Genomic DNA, 15652 nt, shown 5'->3' with positions numbered 1-15652 from the left:
AAGCTTTGAGAACATACTTCAAAGCCATCAATAATGTTGTCAACAACAATACTATTACTTTTGCGGGCTACTTTAGAAACTTAATTCTTATAAATACATATATAATATATGGGGCTTCCTAGATGGCTTGGTGGTAAAAAACTTGCCTGCCAAAGCAGGAGACTCAGGTTCAATCCCTGGTCCAGGAAGATCCCCTGGAGAAGGGCATGGCAACCCACCACAGTGTTCTTGCCTGGAGAATCCCATGGACAGAGGAGCCTGGAGGGCTGCAGTCCAAAGAGTCAGGCACGAGTCGGTCGGCCTGCCTGTAGGCTGGCAGGCTACAGTAATGGAGTCGCAAAGAGTTGGACACGACTTCGAGAGTGAACGATAACCACATAATAGATATGATACTTTTGCATAGTTCTCATCTTTTTGTGCAGAAAAGGTAGTGATGCATAGATCTTTACAGAAAGTTGGACAAAACACAAGAGATTTCTTCCAAGGATTTTCAATCGAAGAATAATGCATGAAATAGTAAGGAACTCACAGAAAAGGGAGCAATTTTCTTGCCAAAAAAAAAAAGACCAAATACACACACACACACAAATATTGTTCCATGAAACGATCCATCACCTATTTTCCTGCTTGTATTGTGGACAAGACGAAAATGACCCTTTTTCAGTCTCACTGGGAAATCCTATTTAGTCCTAAATGGAAAGCACATGACTGACTTCTAGAAACGAAATTCATCACGCGGCGGACTCGCACATCCCCAGTAGGCAGGAGGAGGGTGGTCACATTGGGAGGGGCTCTGTGGCCCCAGGAGACCAGGGCCCGATCGCCCACTAACTGGCTCTGCAGGATCCCACCACCTCGGACTGAGGCCTGCGGTGTGGCTAATCGGGAACCTGCTCGGTGTAACTGAGCGTTAATATTAAGATCAGACACGCGTGCCCTGGGGGAGCTGAGTCCTCATTTGCAGGCTGGGGGCAGGGCTCCTCACAGCGCCCTGTGAAGAGTCACGTTTTATCCGTGAATCTGGGCACTGGCTGCCTGGTCACCATCGGTCACTTCAGCGGAGAGAGAGGAAACCAGGGTGTCCATCACACCTCTAAGGGGAGCAGAAGCAGCCCCCCACCATGGGGTTTGTTTCCTGCCCCAGTGAAGCCCCTGCCAGGGCCAAGTTCCTCCTCTGGGGATGAGTTGGAGCAGGTTTCCCCAAAGACAGATGCCTGTCAGGGCTGGAGGGACACCCCAACCCCAAATGACCCCCTGAACTTGGCGAGGAATGGAACAGCCGGGGCGGCAGGCGCCAGGCTGAGACCGGGACCCTGCTCAGAGCGGGTGAAAGGTTACGCGACTTAAGTGCTGAGGAATCAGAAGAAAAGGCGGCCTTCGGAGCACTCGGGATGGGAGAGAGCCAGGACGCGGCAGGTTCCGGCAGGAATGTCCCTGCGGCCACCCTGGTGACCGTTGCCGGAAATTCTCTTCTTACAGTTACTTCAGAGTATCCAGCCACACACACCACAAAATTTCTTCCCAAAAGATCTTCAATTATTTGAGAAAAAGCTTTACCAGCAAGTTTGAAATGGAGCTTTGGCGCATCGTTGTGTTGGATTCGCCTGAGAAGCTGCTTCACGGCGGCCCGGGGGACCAGGCCGGCCTCTAGGCCCCTCTTTCTCCAGCCCGCAGGACGCGCTTGCGCAGGTTTCTCTGATTTCCTCCGTCTCATGACTGCTTGACCGCACACCCACCTCCTGAGGCTGAGGCCGTGATCCGAGCAGATCCCGCCGTGTACACCCTCGAGTCTGACTCTCAGGACTTCGGGACCACCCGGGACTGCCCCTGCCTTGGGTACCGCGCTGCTCCTCGGAGACCGAGCTGGGCTGTGCCCCAAGACGCCATGCCCAGGATCGGCCGTCTGGGTGTGGCGTCCGTGGCTGCCTGGCCCCAGAAGTGTGGCAGGGAGCCTGGGCTGAGGGTGGGAAGACGCGTGGTCAGAGTCCAGCCGCTGCGCACGGAGCCCCCACATGACATTGCTGGGCTGCCCAGGCTCCGTGTCTGCGTGTCTGACTGGACTGCACCCCGGGGCTGGACTCCCCGGGGTCCAGGAGGTTCACTCTCAAAGGCCACCCGCTCGCTGGGCATCTGTGGGGAAAGAGCCCTCAGAATTAGCATGAGGGGTCCCACACTCACCCTATGAGAGACCCCTGCTAAGATGTGAGTCCAGCCCCGGTTCCCACGCTCCTCAGAGACACGTAAAGAAGCCCTGCTTCCCTGGGGGCCACAGACCTCAGGGCACCCGTGTCAGGTCCACCCTCTCACCCCTTCAGTTACCCTGGCCTCACACCCGCTACTGTGATGGAGGGGTCTGAGGGGTCTGTAGGATCCTGGGGAGGGGTCTGGGGAGGGGTCTGAGGGGTCTGAGGGGTCTGGGGAGGGGTCTGAGGGGTCTGTAGGATCCTGGGGAGGGGTCTGGGGAGGGGTCTGGGGAGGGGTCTGGGGAGGGGCCTGCTCTTTTCTTCACCATCTGCATCTTAACACACCGCTCACCCTGACTTCCCCTTCTCCTGAGGGCTGAGCTCCGCGCTCGTGTGGAGCACATGTGCCTTGACTCCTGGACACGGCACCGCTCAGAGGAAACACCCGACGTCTGCATCCACCTGGAGCGCCGTGTGGACAGGCCCCCAGCAGAAACCTGCCCAGCCTCGGCCATCCTGAAGGTGACTGAGCACAAAGAAGCCAGCGGAAGAGGAGCCCAGGATTCCCCGCAGAGCGCGGCCTCCCAGCCTCTCCCAGCCCAAACACACACACCTGCTCACAGACCCCTCAGACCCCTCCTCAGACCCCTCAGACCCCTCAGACACCTCCCCAGGCCGCCCAGACCCCTCCCCAGACCCCTTCAGACCCTTCCTCAGACACCTCAGACCCTTCCCCAGACCCCTTCAGACCCCTCCCCAGACTCCTCAGACCCTTCACCAGGCCCCTCAGACCCCTCCCCAGACCCCTCAGACCCCTCCCCAAACCCCTCAGACCCCTCCCCAGACCGCCCAGACACCTCCTCAGGCCCCCCAGACCCCTCAGACCTCTCCCCACATCCCTCAGACCCCTCCCCAAACCCCTCAGACCCCTTCGCAACCCCTCCCCAGGATCCTACAGACCCCTCCCCAGGCCTCTCAGACCCCTCCCCAGACCCCTCAGACCCCTCCCCAGACCCCTCAGACCCATCCCCAGATTCCTCAGACCCCTACCCAGACCACTCAGACACCTCCCCAGGCCCCCCAGACCCCTCAGACTCCTCTCCAGGCCCCTCAGACCCCTCTCCAGACCCCTCAGACCCCTCCCCAGGCCCCCCAGACCCCTCGCCAGGATCCTACAGACCCCTCCCCAGGCCTCTCAGACCCCTCCCCAGACCCCTCAGACCCATCCCCAGACTCCTCAGACCCCTACTCAGACCACTCAGACACCTCCCCAGGCCCCCCAGACCCCTCAGACTCCTCTCCAGGCCCCTCAGACCCCTCCCCAGACCGCCCAGACACCTCCTCAGGCCCCCAGATCCCTCAGACTCCTCTCCAGGCCCCTCAGACCCCTCCCCAGACCCCTCAGACCCCTCCCCAGACCCCTCAGATCCCTCCCCAGACTCCTCAGACCCCTACCCAGACTGTTCAGACACCTCCTCAGGCCCCCCAGACCCCTCAGACCCCTCCCCAGACCTCCCAGACACCTCCTCAGGCCCCCCAGACCCCTCAGACTCCTTTCCAGGCCCCTCAGACCCCTCCCCAGACCCCTCAGACCCCTCCCCAGACTCCTCAGACCCCTACCCAGACTGTTCAGACACCTCCCCAGGCCCCCCAGACCCCTCAGACCCCTCCCCAGGCCCCCCAGACCCCTCCCCAGGCCCCCTAGACCCCTCAGACACCTCCTCAGGCCCCCAGACCCCTCAGACTCCTCTCCAGGCCCCTCAGACCCCTCCCCAGATCCCTCCCCAACCCCTCTCCAGGCCCCTCAGACCCCTCCCCAGACCCCTCAGATCCCTCCCCAGACTCCTCAGACCCCTACCCAGACTGTTCAGACACCTCCCCAGGCCCCCCAGACCCCTCAGACCCCTCCCCAGGCCCCCCAGACCCCTCCCCAGGCCCCCTAGACCCCTCCCCACACCCCTCAGACCCCTCCATCACAATAGCAGGTGTGAGGCCAGGGTGACTGAAGGGGTGAGAGGGTGGACCTGGCACGGGTGCCCCGAGGTGAGGCCCCCAGGGAAGCAGGGCTTCCTTACACTTCTCTGAGGAGCATGGGAACTGGGGCTGGACTCACTTCTTAGCAGGGGTCCGTCTTAGGGTGTGTGTGGGACCCCTCGTGCTAATTCTGGGGGCTGTTTCCCAGAGATGCCCAACGGGTGGGTGGCCTTTGAGAGCGAATCCCCTGGACCCCGGCCTTGTTCAGGCGAGCGTGCCTCCGGGTGGTGGCCTGGTCTCAGGGCAGCCCCGGCCGGCATGGTCCAGCACGGAGGCTGAGGACGAGGCTTCACTTGAACGCGTCTGTAGTGGAGAAACAGGCGATGAGCCTGGAAGGTACGTCCTCCAAAAGCAACAATCCAGCTGGAGGGCCGTCTCGGTGACACTAGGGCTTTACCCCTGAGTCACAGACACTGAAAGTCACCAGGGTCTGGGATCAGAACAGTGCTTGGAACAGAATCAGACATGACCCAGGATGGAGCAACCTTTCCAAAGGTCAAGATTGTCCAGGATGCTATCTGAAAGAGTGTGGCGATGCTTCCACTGGGACCATTGATGGCAGCGAGCATTCTGGGCATGAGGAAGTGACAGGTGGGACCACACAGAGGACGGGAGCCGTTGGCTCCTTTCCAGGAGGAACCAGGAACCTTTCCAGGAACCTGCGGTTCAAAGACAGACTTTCCAACTCACACCTGCCCTTTGCCAGGGCCCCCTCGCCCGGCTCAGGGCAGAAACGGGTCCAAATGCCCAGAGAATGTCAGCCCAACAAAGCATGTTTTCCACTGAAAATAGACATCTTTGGTACATTTGGGCCAATAATAAAATATTTTAAAGAAAAACAATCTGCTGGGAAAGACCACTAAAGCGACAGTTGATTAGTGATGAAAATGTGAGTTCGGGTTCAGGGTGCTCCCCGTCTTATGCTAGGGCGGCCCTCTCTCTGCCACGGAGTGGCCGTGGGCTGGGACACCTGAGAAGACCTCCTGAGGGCTCTGTGAGGGCGACGACTCCTTCGTGGGAGGGTGTCACCTGTCACCGTCTGACCCTGGTGTCATCAGCCAGGCCCCACGTCCACGCGGCTGTTTCCAGACTGGTTCTCACACCTGACTTTGCACAGCTTGTCACAGACCCTGTTTGCTCCTCAGAGAAGTCATCTGACAGCCAGGATGGTTAAGAGGGGAAGCCCTGGGCACGTGAGATGATTCAGCAGGAAACACGAAGGCAAAATGCTCAACGAGGTGCGTCCGTCACGTTTGGCCCACAGCCCGGAGAAGGCTGAGGGCCATTGAGCGCCAAGGCCAGCGGCCCGGAGCTCTGAGCTCTGTCTGAGAAGCCAGCCTGAGCAGGAACGCGGGGTCCCTTGGGCAGGTGCCTGGGGGCTGGTGAGGGCCAGAGGAGGCCTGGGGTCTCTGCTCTCTCAGGAGACAGGAAGGAGACCCCCGCGTTTCAGGCCATCTGACTGACAAGGCTGTTCTTCCCACTCAGACTCCGCCTCTGCCTCCCTGGTGGTCCGCCCGGTACTGGTGGCCTGAGCCGTCCAGTGACTGCCCTGAGGTCCCCCTGAGGCACTGAAGCCGTTTCCAAGCTGGGCGGCAGGGACTCAAGGCGGCCGCCATGTTGCCTGTATTTAGTGAACACTCGGCCACTTTTCATCCTGACCCCGGTCTCTCCCTGGCCGTCCTGGGAGCGCTGTGGTTGCCCTGCCCATTGTTCACTGCTTTCTCTCTCCTGTCGGCCTCTCAGGTCCAGCTGCACCCAGGATATGAACAAAACAACAACCCAGATCCTGACGAAGACTTTGCCAGGGGCCACAGGCCACGCCAGCGATGCAGGGGCAGTTCTAGGCTGCGATGGGCAGAGACGCTCTAGGGCAGTTGTGCCCGAGGGCAGGTGAGAGCCTCTGCTCACAGCTTCCTGGCCCAGCTCCCCCCGGGGTCCCAGGGCCGCAGCCCCTCTGCCCATATTCAGGAAGCTTCGGCATACCTCCTCCCTTCTCTAGCATTTGGTAGTGCTGACCATGCACTTCTGGCCACTCTGGGGGGTCAGACGCCCACGGTCCCCTCCTCCTCCTCCCCTTACGAGCTGTGTGGCCTGGGCAGTTGTCTGTCCCCTCGTCGGCTGAACGGCTCTGACCTCGTGCGGCTCCGTGAGGATCACACAGGTGACGTCCGCACAGTGCCGGGCATCTCAGCCCGAACATGAAGTATCGTCGTCAGCATCTCCATCCGTATGACCCACGGAGCAAGGCCTGCTGGTCTCGTCTTGTGCGTCCAGCGCAGAGCGGGGCTCGTGGGAAGCCTTTGTCTGTAGAACTTCAGTGTTTCCAGCCCATTCCTGAGCCCCGGGCCGTCTACTCAGCGGCTTCCTGGGCGCCTTCACCTGGCCATTCCAGGAGCAGGTCCCCTAGGGTACCTACACTGGCAACCAGCATCTCCTGGCCTCCCTGTCTCTCTTCTGCAGTTTTCACCTTGGGAACAGACACAAGTCCCCCACCTGCCTGAAGTGCCTTGAAGATCAGCCCGGGGCCTCCCCCTCCTCTGTCTCCAAAGGACTTGGGTTCTGCCCGAGGCATTCCCCTGGTTCCACCCTATTGCCTCTTCCCTCCCAACGCCAGCCCAGCAGGAGTCATAGGAGCTGAGGGGAGCAGGGGTCTGGCACACAGAGTGTCTCCCGAACCTCGCTTCCCGCCCCGGCCCAGCAGGGCCCGCTCTCCTCAGTGGCCCCTGCTCCCCACTCGTGCCCACAGAGGCCCTGCGAGAGACACAGCTTCCAAGAAGCCCTCGCTCTGTGCTCAGGGCCACCCCAGGCGCCCAAGGCTGCCCACCAGGGTCAGCACCCACGTCCAAACCAGCCTTGGACCGTGTCCTGCCGGGCGTCCCTGCCCCCGATGCTTCAGCTGGAACTGAACCAAAATGAGAGGAAGTCGATTGCAAGTTTGAGGGGTCACCGAACAATTTTCAGCAGACTTTTAGCTGTTGATTTATTTTTGACTAACTACTGTTATGGGGACAGATGAAAGGACATATTTATCATAAACAGCCGCCATCAGGGGCAGGACAAAACCCAGGCCAAATGATCAAAATTTAATAATAGAGCATGAATTTATGTACACAGACTTTATCTCATTTGATCTTTCCTGGCACCAAATGAGCTCAAAAACATATTATTAGTCAGAAAAGAGCACAGAGAGCAGGATTCCATTTGTGTGAAATCTGCAGACCCGCAGATCCACAGAGGGAAGGTTTGTGCTTCCCAAGACAAGGCAGGGAGGGGAGGGTGACAGCCGGCGGGGGTGGGGGTGCAAATGTCCTGAAATTGACGGGGGCTGGGAGTTGTGAGCACACTAGGCACCCCTGACGTGCACACGTAGGTGGGGGCCAGTGCGGCTTCTTAAGGGATGCGTGCTGAGCTGGGGGCAGCCACCCCGGACCATGCTTGACGCCGACCCAGAGTGTCCTGGGTGCCAGGGCCTCACGCGCACCAGTAACTATTGGCCTCCCAGCACCCTGCCCTCAGGTAACACCCACACCTTCAGTGAGGAGCCCGAGGAGTCGGAGTGAGGAGTTTGGGAATTTGCCCCGTGTCTCAGAACCCGGTGCCCGCCCCCCGGGCCCTCGCTGGCTTGGCCGCGGCCTCCCAGCCCAGCCTTCCCCCGCTGCCCGTCCCGCTCAGCAACCAGGGGAAACTTGGTGGGATTTCAGAAACCTCTGCATCTGACGCTTTCCCGCAGGAGTTGGTCCTCTAAATAGCAACAGGAGAATTTTCTTGATTCTCTTTGGGGAGAGTTTCCATATTTGGCCCTTTTTTGATATGTGGGCCTTATTTTTCAAGTAAGGCAGATGTAGTTTTAAAAGTAAAGTGCAATTCGGGAAAATGTTCTCTTTGTGGTAAAAATAGTGAATGGAATATGCCAGGGGATCATGAAAATTTTTTTTATTTCATTTTATTATTTTACAGCATTTCACTGGGGTGTGATGCTGCTGCTGCTAAGTCGCTTCAGTCGTGTCCGACTCTGTGTGACCCCATAGACGGCAGCCCACCAGGCTCCCCCGTCCCTGGGATTCTCCAGGCAAGAATCCTGGAGTGGGTTGCCATTTCCTTCTCCAGTGCATGAAAGTGAAAAGTGAAAGTGAAGTCGCTCAGTCGTGTCCGACTCTGTGCGACCCCATGGACTGCAGCCTATCAGGCTCCTCTGTCCATGGGATTCTCCAGGCAAGAGTACTGGAGTCGGGTGCCATTGCCTTCTCCTTGTGGTGTGATGGACATACAAAAAACTGTGCTGAAATTTTAAAGACCTTTTCACGGGGACCAAGTGTCTGAGTGGGCACTTTGGACAGGACCAAATGTCCTGCAGGTCTTCAAATAATTATCTAAACCTATCAAGAAGATAGCCATGCCTATTTGAGAACCGAATGTGATGGGTCTGGGGGGAGCGGGCCCCGTGACCTTCCCCGGGATCCGCAGGCCTGTGAGGCAGGTCCAGAGCGTGTCTGTGACCGGGGAGGCGGTGACACTGCTCCAGGCCCCCACCCAGGCCGCGTCCTCATCCTGGGGACCCGGGAGAGGAGGAAGTGACAGGCCGTGGCCTCAGGCAGCCCTGGTGCTGACCGGCTGGGTCTGGACAAGGCGGGATGCGGTCCGAGTCAGCATCCTTTCCCCTCGCGGTCCCCACACGCACCTCCCTGCCTCGGGACCGCATCTGGGCAGGCTCCCTGCTTCTCCTGCCCCTTTCAGGTACGAATGCAGCCTCATCTCGGGTCCTGGATGGTTTAGTTCAAGCTGAGTAACCTTTCAGCGGGCATCCGACCTCAGGCTCGTCCCTACAGCCCCCAGCACCCCCCACCCCGCCCAGGGCTGCCTCCAGTGCAGTGTCCTCAAAGTCGAGCCTGGGGTCCCCTCAGTGTCTGTGCTCCCCCGGGAGGCAGCACAGGGCATCCAGGGGGCATGGTGAGGGGGGCAGGGTGCCAACCTCCCCTCCTGGGGACCCCACACCCCTACCTCTATGCACACAAGGACAGACAGGGAGTGTTCCAACTCTTCTTATTAGGACAATGCTCTTCAAAGACGCCCTCACTGGGTGGGAGGTGGGAGGGAGGTTTAAGAGGGAGGAGACATATGTACATCTGTGGCTAATCCATCTTGATGTATGGCAGAAATTAAACCAATATTGTCAAGCCATCATCCTTCAATTAAAAATAAATAAATTAAAAAAAAAAAAGAGGAAGCTCTCGCTGGCCAGGCAGGAGGAATGTCCAGTTAAAGTCCTAGGACGGACTCTGACGACCCTCAGGAGTCTCTCTCTGAAGGTGGCAGGTCCCTGGAGACGTAGGGCCCTGGTCACATCCACCACGCCTCGGGGCCAGCAGCAGTGGGCCCTCCCTCCCGTCCTCCCAGAGACCCTCTTCTCCGAGGCCTCAGAGCATCCATTTCAGAGCTGCAGTCAGTGGGGGCCCGGGCTGTCCTCAGGGGAGTCACCCTGGTTCTGCCCCAGGGCACGCCAAGCTGCACCCTACGTCTACTGTAACTAAGGACAAGCACTGGACCTTGGAATAGACCCTAGTTGACAACAGTGCAAAGGGTCTCGCCTCCCCACTCCCAAGTAGCCACTTCCTGCCCAGAGGTATTAAGACGCCAGGTTAGGGATTTCCCTGGTGTTCCAGTGAAGACCACTTTCCACTCAGGGGACATGGGTTTCATTCCTGGTCAAGGAACTAAGATCCCATATGCTGTGCGCCACGGCCAAAAAAAGTCCAATAAGACTGAAGGTGAGACCACCTCCCCACATGGCCACCTCGGGAGACGCTACCCAGTCTGATTACATGGACCATCCCTCTTACTCCTGGAACCGCCCTGGAGCTAGAGCTCTGGATGTAAGTGCTTCTGAGTGACGTTGTCTGTCCCAAGATTGTCTTACATCTTATCCGTGTTGTGTACAAACATGTATCACTGCATTTATTGAATACATGTCTATTCTACCACATAAATGCACCCACTCTGGGGAGACAGAGAAACACACAAACCAAATGAATTTCAACCAATGTCAACAAACCACTTCTGATGAAGAACTGAGTCAAATTTCAGTCACATCAAGCTGAAATGAGACATATGTCCATGAAGGCTGTCATGTGGTCCCACATAGGCCAGATGCACTCAGAGACCCCGGGGGACATGAAGAAAGCCTTCCATAGATGAGCTTCCCCCTTCCCCAACCCCCAGGAGGAAACACGAGCACGATCAGCCTTATGGCTACCCTGAAAAAATCATTCTCTTAGCCCCAAATGTGCCCCGTATTATGCAGTAATAGTCACACTTCAGGTGCTCAGAAACGACCTTTTGCTGTCGCGTTTTCTGAGACAACAAAGACAACACCAGTCTTTTATTTATAAATGATACCCTAGACCCTGACTTTGTTGACGCAGAGGCAAAGTGCTGCACAGTGGTTTAACATTAGTAAGAAGGTTTGAAAGGTGGAAGGAGCCAAGCAGCCTGAAGAGGCAGGCAAGCCCCTCCCACAGCCACGCCAGCCACTTTGCTAATCTTCCAGAGCGACGCCCTAGCATGCTACCCACAGCACGTCACTAATCCCTCATCCATTCTGATGGAAAACAAAAACACCATCTTGAGCCAGTGGTGGCAACTGAAGTGTGAGCCAGGAAAGCCCTCACGCTCTCTTACACGACGGTCACGGGGTTGCCAGACCTCTGCCTGCTCAGTCCAGTGTCCTGTCTCTTCGCAGAGAGAATTAAACCCCAAAGACCAGTTTGCATGTGAGGAGTTTCCACCCATTCTAGAGTCCTGTCCTAGCCCTTTCAGAAAGGTCTTAGTAAAAGAACCCAACTCCTTCTGTTTCACAACTAAACTGTCTCGGTGCATCCTGGCCATCCTGTGATGCAGGAGGCTGGGGAAGGGATGCGGTGTGGAATGAGGGTGGAGCGCCTCTCCTTGGTGAGACGGGTGCTTCCGAGAGCAACTCTGAGCAACCGGGAAGAGGCAGACAGGGCTCAGTGAGGCCGCAGGACCTCCTGGGCCTGGTGGGATCAGCTTCTTGGGTGAGAGACACGGGCTTGTGAGTGAGTGTGGTCACCTTGGGTGAGAGGTGCGGGGTTGTGAGTGAGTGTGGTCGTGTTGGGTGAGAGGCGCGGGGTTGGTGTGAGTGTGGTCGTGTTGGGTGGGAAGTGTGGGGTTGGTGTGAGTGTGGTCATGGTGGGTGAGAGGCGCGGGGTTGGTGTGAGTGTGGTCGTGTTGGGTGGGAAGCGCGGGGTTGGTGTGAGTGTGGTCATGGTGGGTGAGAGGCGCGGGGTTGGTGTGAGTGTGGTCACCTTGGGTGAGAGGCGCGGGGTTGGTGTGAGTGTGGTCATGGTGGGTGAGAGGCGCGGGGTTGGTGTGAGTGTGGTCATGGTGGGTGGGAGGCGCAGGGTTGGTGTGAGTGGTTGTGTTGGGTGGGAAGCGCGGGGTTGGTGTGAGTGTGGTCATGGTGGGTGAGAGGCGCGGGGTTGGTGTGAGTGTGGTCACCTTGGGTGAGAGGCGCGGGGTTGGTGTGAGTGTGGTCATGGTGGGTGAGAGGCGCGGGGTTGGTGTGAGTGTGGTCACCTTGGGTGACAGGTGCGGGGTTGGTGTGAGTGGTTGTGTTGGGTGGGAGGCAGGGGGTTGGTGTGAGTGTGGTCGTGTTGGGTGGGAAGCGCGGGGTTGGTGTGAGTGTGGTCATGGTGGGTGAGAGGCGCGGGGTTGGTGTGAGTGTGGTCGTGTTGGGTGACAGGCGCGGGGTTGGTGTGAGTGTGGTCACCTTGGGTGGGAAGCGCGGGGTTGGTGTGAGTGTGGTCATGGTGGGTGAGAGGCGCGGGGTTGGTGTGAGTGTGGTCGTGTTGGGTGGGAAGCGCGGGGTTGGTGTGAGTGTGGTCATGGTGGGTGAGAGGCGCGGGGTTGGTGTGAGTGTGGTCACCTTGGGTGAGAGGCGCGGGGTTGGTGTGAGTGTGGTCATGGTGGGTGAGAGGCGCGGGGTTGGTGTGAGTGTGGTCATGGTGGGTGGGAGGCGCAGGGTTGGTGTGAGTGGTTGTGTTGGGTGGGAAGCGCGGGGTTGGTGTGAGTGTGGTCATGGTGGGTGAGAGGCGCGGGGTTGGTGTGAGTGTGGTCACCTTGGGTGAGAGGCGCGGGGTTGGTGTGAGTGTGGTCATGGTGGGTGAGAGGCGCGGGGTTGGTGTGAGTGTGGTCACCTTGGGTGACAGGTGCGGGGTTGGTGTGAGTGGTTGTGTTGGGTGGGAGGCAGGGGGTTGGTGTGAGTGTGGTCGTGTTGGGTGGGAAGCGCGGGCTTGGTGTGAGTGTGGTCATGGTGGGTGAGAGGCGCGGGGTTGGTGTGAGTGTGGTCGTGTTGGGTGGGAAGCGCGGGGTTGGTGTGAGTGTGGTCACCTTGGGTGACAGGTGCGGGGTTGGTGTGAGTGGTTGTGTTGGGTGGGAGGCAGGGGGTTGGTGTGAGTGTGGTCATGGTGGGTGAGAGGCGCGGGGTTGGTGTGAGTGTGGTCGTGTTGGGTGACAGGCGCGGGGTTGGTGTGAGTGTGGTCGTGTTGGGTGACAGGTGCGGGGTTGGTGTGAGTGTGGTCACCTTGGGTGACAGGTGCGGGGTTGGTGTGAGTGGTTGTGTTGGGTGGGAGGCAGGGGGTTGGTGTGAGTGTGGTCATGGTGGGTGACAGGCGCGGTGTTGGTGTGAGTGTGGTCACCTTGGGTGACAGGTGCGGGGTTGGTGTGAGTGGTTGTGTTGGGTGGGAGGCAGGGGGTTGGTGTGAGTGTGGTCGTGTTGGGTGACAGGCGCGGGGTTGGTGTGAGTGTGGTCACCTTGGGTGGGAGGCGCGGGGTTGGTGTGAGTGTGGTCGTGTTGGGTGACAGGCGCGGGGTTGGTGTGAGTGTGGTCACCTTGGGTGGGAGGCGCGGGGTTGGTGTGAGTGTGGTCATGGTGGGTGACAGGTGCGGGGTTGGTGTGAGTGGTTGTGTTGGGTGGGAGGCGCGGGGTTGGTGTGAGTGTGGTCATGGTGGGTGACAGGTGCGGGGTTGGTGTGAGTGGTTGTGTTGGGTGGGAGGCAGGGGGTTGGTGTGAGTGTGGTCACCTTGGGTGACAGGTGCGGGGTTGGTGTGAGTGGTTGTGTTGGGTGGGAGGCAGGGGGTTGGTGTGAGTGTGGTCGTGTTGGGTGACAGGCGCGGGGTTGGTGTGAGTGTGGTCACCTTGGGTGGGAGGCGCGGGGTTGGTGTGAGTGTGGTCATGGTGGGTGACAGGTGCGGGGTTGGTGTGAGTGGTTGTGTTGGGTGGGAGGCAGGGGGTTGGTGTGAGTGTGGTCGTGTTGGGTGAGAGGTGTGGGGTTGTGAGTGAGTGTGGTCTGACCCTCAGGGTATCTGGCCTCCCACCGTCCTCCCTGCCTTCTCACTGCTTTCCTTCAAGGGGGAAAGCACCGCCTGGAGGAAGCCCCACGTCCCCCGTTCACAGGAGGCCGTCCTGCCATCTCACAGAGGTGCTCCCTGGAGGAGGACGGGTAAAACGCTCCCAGGCCCCTCCCCCGGCCCCTCACAAAACCTGCAGGAAACAAGGACGGGGCACCGGGCACCGGCCGCAGAGCGGCTCCCCAGGAAGGCGAGGGGTGGGACGCCCCCGCTGCTCCTCCCACACAGGTCGGGAACAGGCGGCCGGTCACTGGCTGAGTTTTGAGGGCAGAAAGGACATACCTGGGCCACATAATCACAGCACCACGTGATTTAACAATGCTAACGGAGCTCGAATCACTTTTATTCAGGACCTCAGATATTTCTTACTGCCTGAGTTTTCTCCCTCTAGAAACCACCACAGCACATCTAGAAACTTCCACCGTCCTGGAGATGCATGTAAGAAGCTGACAGTCCTCTGACCAAGCAAAACCCCTGAGAGCGTGACTCCTGCATCCTTCAAATACCACGTGGTAAGTGCTAAGAATCATTTTTCAAGGTTTTCCTTCCAAAACTGACGTGTCAGGGAGGAGCGCGCCCTCCACCCAGGGAGGAGGAGGCTGTGTCAAAGTGAGGTCCTGCCAGAGGCAAGATGAGGTCAAGGCCACACCCTTCTGGCCAGGGTGGCAAGAGGGCTGAGTCCCATGATGACAGAGATAAAACATCCCCCATGAAATAAAAGTGAAGTCACACGATGATGTGGTCCTGTGGCTTCAGGGAATTAAAGTCTTTCCAAACCCTCTTCCATACTCACAGGGAATCATTAGCCAAACCTCAGATATTCCAAAATCCACTTTTTAATTAAGCATCGCTGTGTGAGGGCCTTGTTAGCAACTAGGACGGTAGGTTAAAAGTGGAAAAATAACTGGTAGAAAGTCAATGCTTCTAGTGATGAGCAAGTGGAGTTTGAAAATGAAACACAATGCCACTCACATCAGCACCCAGAGAAGACATGTGTTGGTACCCTGTTGACAAGGTTTGTGTAAGATCTACATGAGGAAAACAAGGCTCTGATGATGAAATCAAACAGTATCTAAATACATGTCCATGGATAGGGGGACTCTCTAGGGTCCAGTTGTCGGTTCTTTCCAGCTTCATCATCCCTACCAAAACCCCAGCAGGTGACTTTAAGAAACCGACAAAAGGACTCTAAAGTTTACCTGGAAACGCAAAGCCCCAGAAATCAAAACTTTCACATTAACCCAAATAAGAGCTTCTATGAACCCAGAACCTTTCGAGCTGTCAGGAGACAAGGCGATGCAACCACAGACAGGGAGAGCGAGACAAAGACAGAGCTGCCCTCCCTTAGGTCCAAGAAACAAGGCTAAATCCTCGAAATGCCAGATTCTGTTTAGCACCCATAGAACAAAGTCCTTCAGTTCAGTTCAGTCGCTCAGTCGTGTCCGACTCTTTGCGACCCCATGAATCGCAGCACGCCAGGCCTCTCTGTCCATCACCAACTCCCGGAGTTTACCCAAACCCATGTCCATCGAGTCAGTGATGCCATCCAATGATCTCATCCTGTGTTGTCCCCTTCTCCTCCTGCCCCCAATCCTATCCAGCAATTGCAACCTAAGCTATGGAAACACACTCTTCTATCCATTTTTTCTAGGTCATATTTTCACACACATCGTTCCAGGCTGCAGAACCTGGATGGTTCATGCCAGGGGGTCCGTCCATCCTCCAGTAAGTTGCTGCTCTTTCAGCCGATGTTCTGGGCGCCTTTAGTGTGTCAGACACTCACCAAACCCCAAAGCCCAACTCTGAGAAGAGGGACACGGCCCCAGGTGCAGGGGATGCTGGATTCCTCATATTTGAGGTAGTGGGCGGGAGTGGACACCGACGGTACTGCTCACTGCCTCTGTGTGCCAGGCCTCACATCTGTGAAGCAGGCCTAGTATCAGCACCCACGCCAGCGTTATTGCGGAAATGTGAGCTGGCACTTGGAATGATGCTGTAATACTTGGCTGCTG

At 57.9% G+C, this 15652-nt stretch overlaps 1 protein-coding gene and 1 long non-coding RNA gene across 2 annotated transcripts; one reads left to right on the top strand and one right to left on the bottom strand.

The window, feature by feature from the left end:
- Window positions 1–390: 390 nt before the first annotated feature.
- Window positions 391–3844, bottom strand: LOC145520229 (uncharacterized). Its single transcript, XM_081526155.1, has 3 exons — window positions 3804–3844; window positions 2536–2709; window positions 391–2130 (listed from the first exon to the last, which is right to left on the bottom strand). Exon 3 carries the CDS (start codon window positions 2012–2014, stop codon window positions 1094–1096), a length of 921 nt encoding a protein of 306 aa, XP_081382281.1. The 5' UTR covers window positions 2015–2130; window positions 2536–2709; window positions 3804–3844; the 3' UTR covers window positions 391–1093.
- Window positions 3845–4203: 359 nt separating this feature from the next.
- LOC145520422 (uncharacterized) lies at window positions 4204–7332 on the top strand. Its single transcript, XR_014064458.1, has 3 exons — window positions 4204–4320; window positions 5961–6107; window positions 6678–7332. It is a non-coding gene; the product is annotated as an uncharacterized LOC145520422 (long non-coding RNA).
- The last annotated feature ends 8320 nt before the right edge of the window (window positions 7333–15652 follow it).

The sequence above is a fragment of the Giraffa tippelskirchi genome, chromosome 9 (assembly GCF_054371585.1).
Source record: "Giraffa tippelskirchi isolate mGirTip1 chromosome 9, T2T-mGirTip1v1.2.pri, whole genome shotgun sequence".
NCBI classification, from domain to species: domain Eukaryota; kingdom Metazoa; phylum Chordata; class Mammalia; order Artiodactyla; family Giraffidae; genus Giraffa; species Giraffa tippelskirchi.
This window is presented reverse-complemented; position numbering and strand designations above follow the sequence as displayed.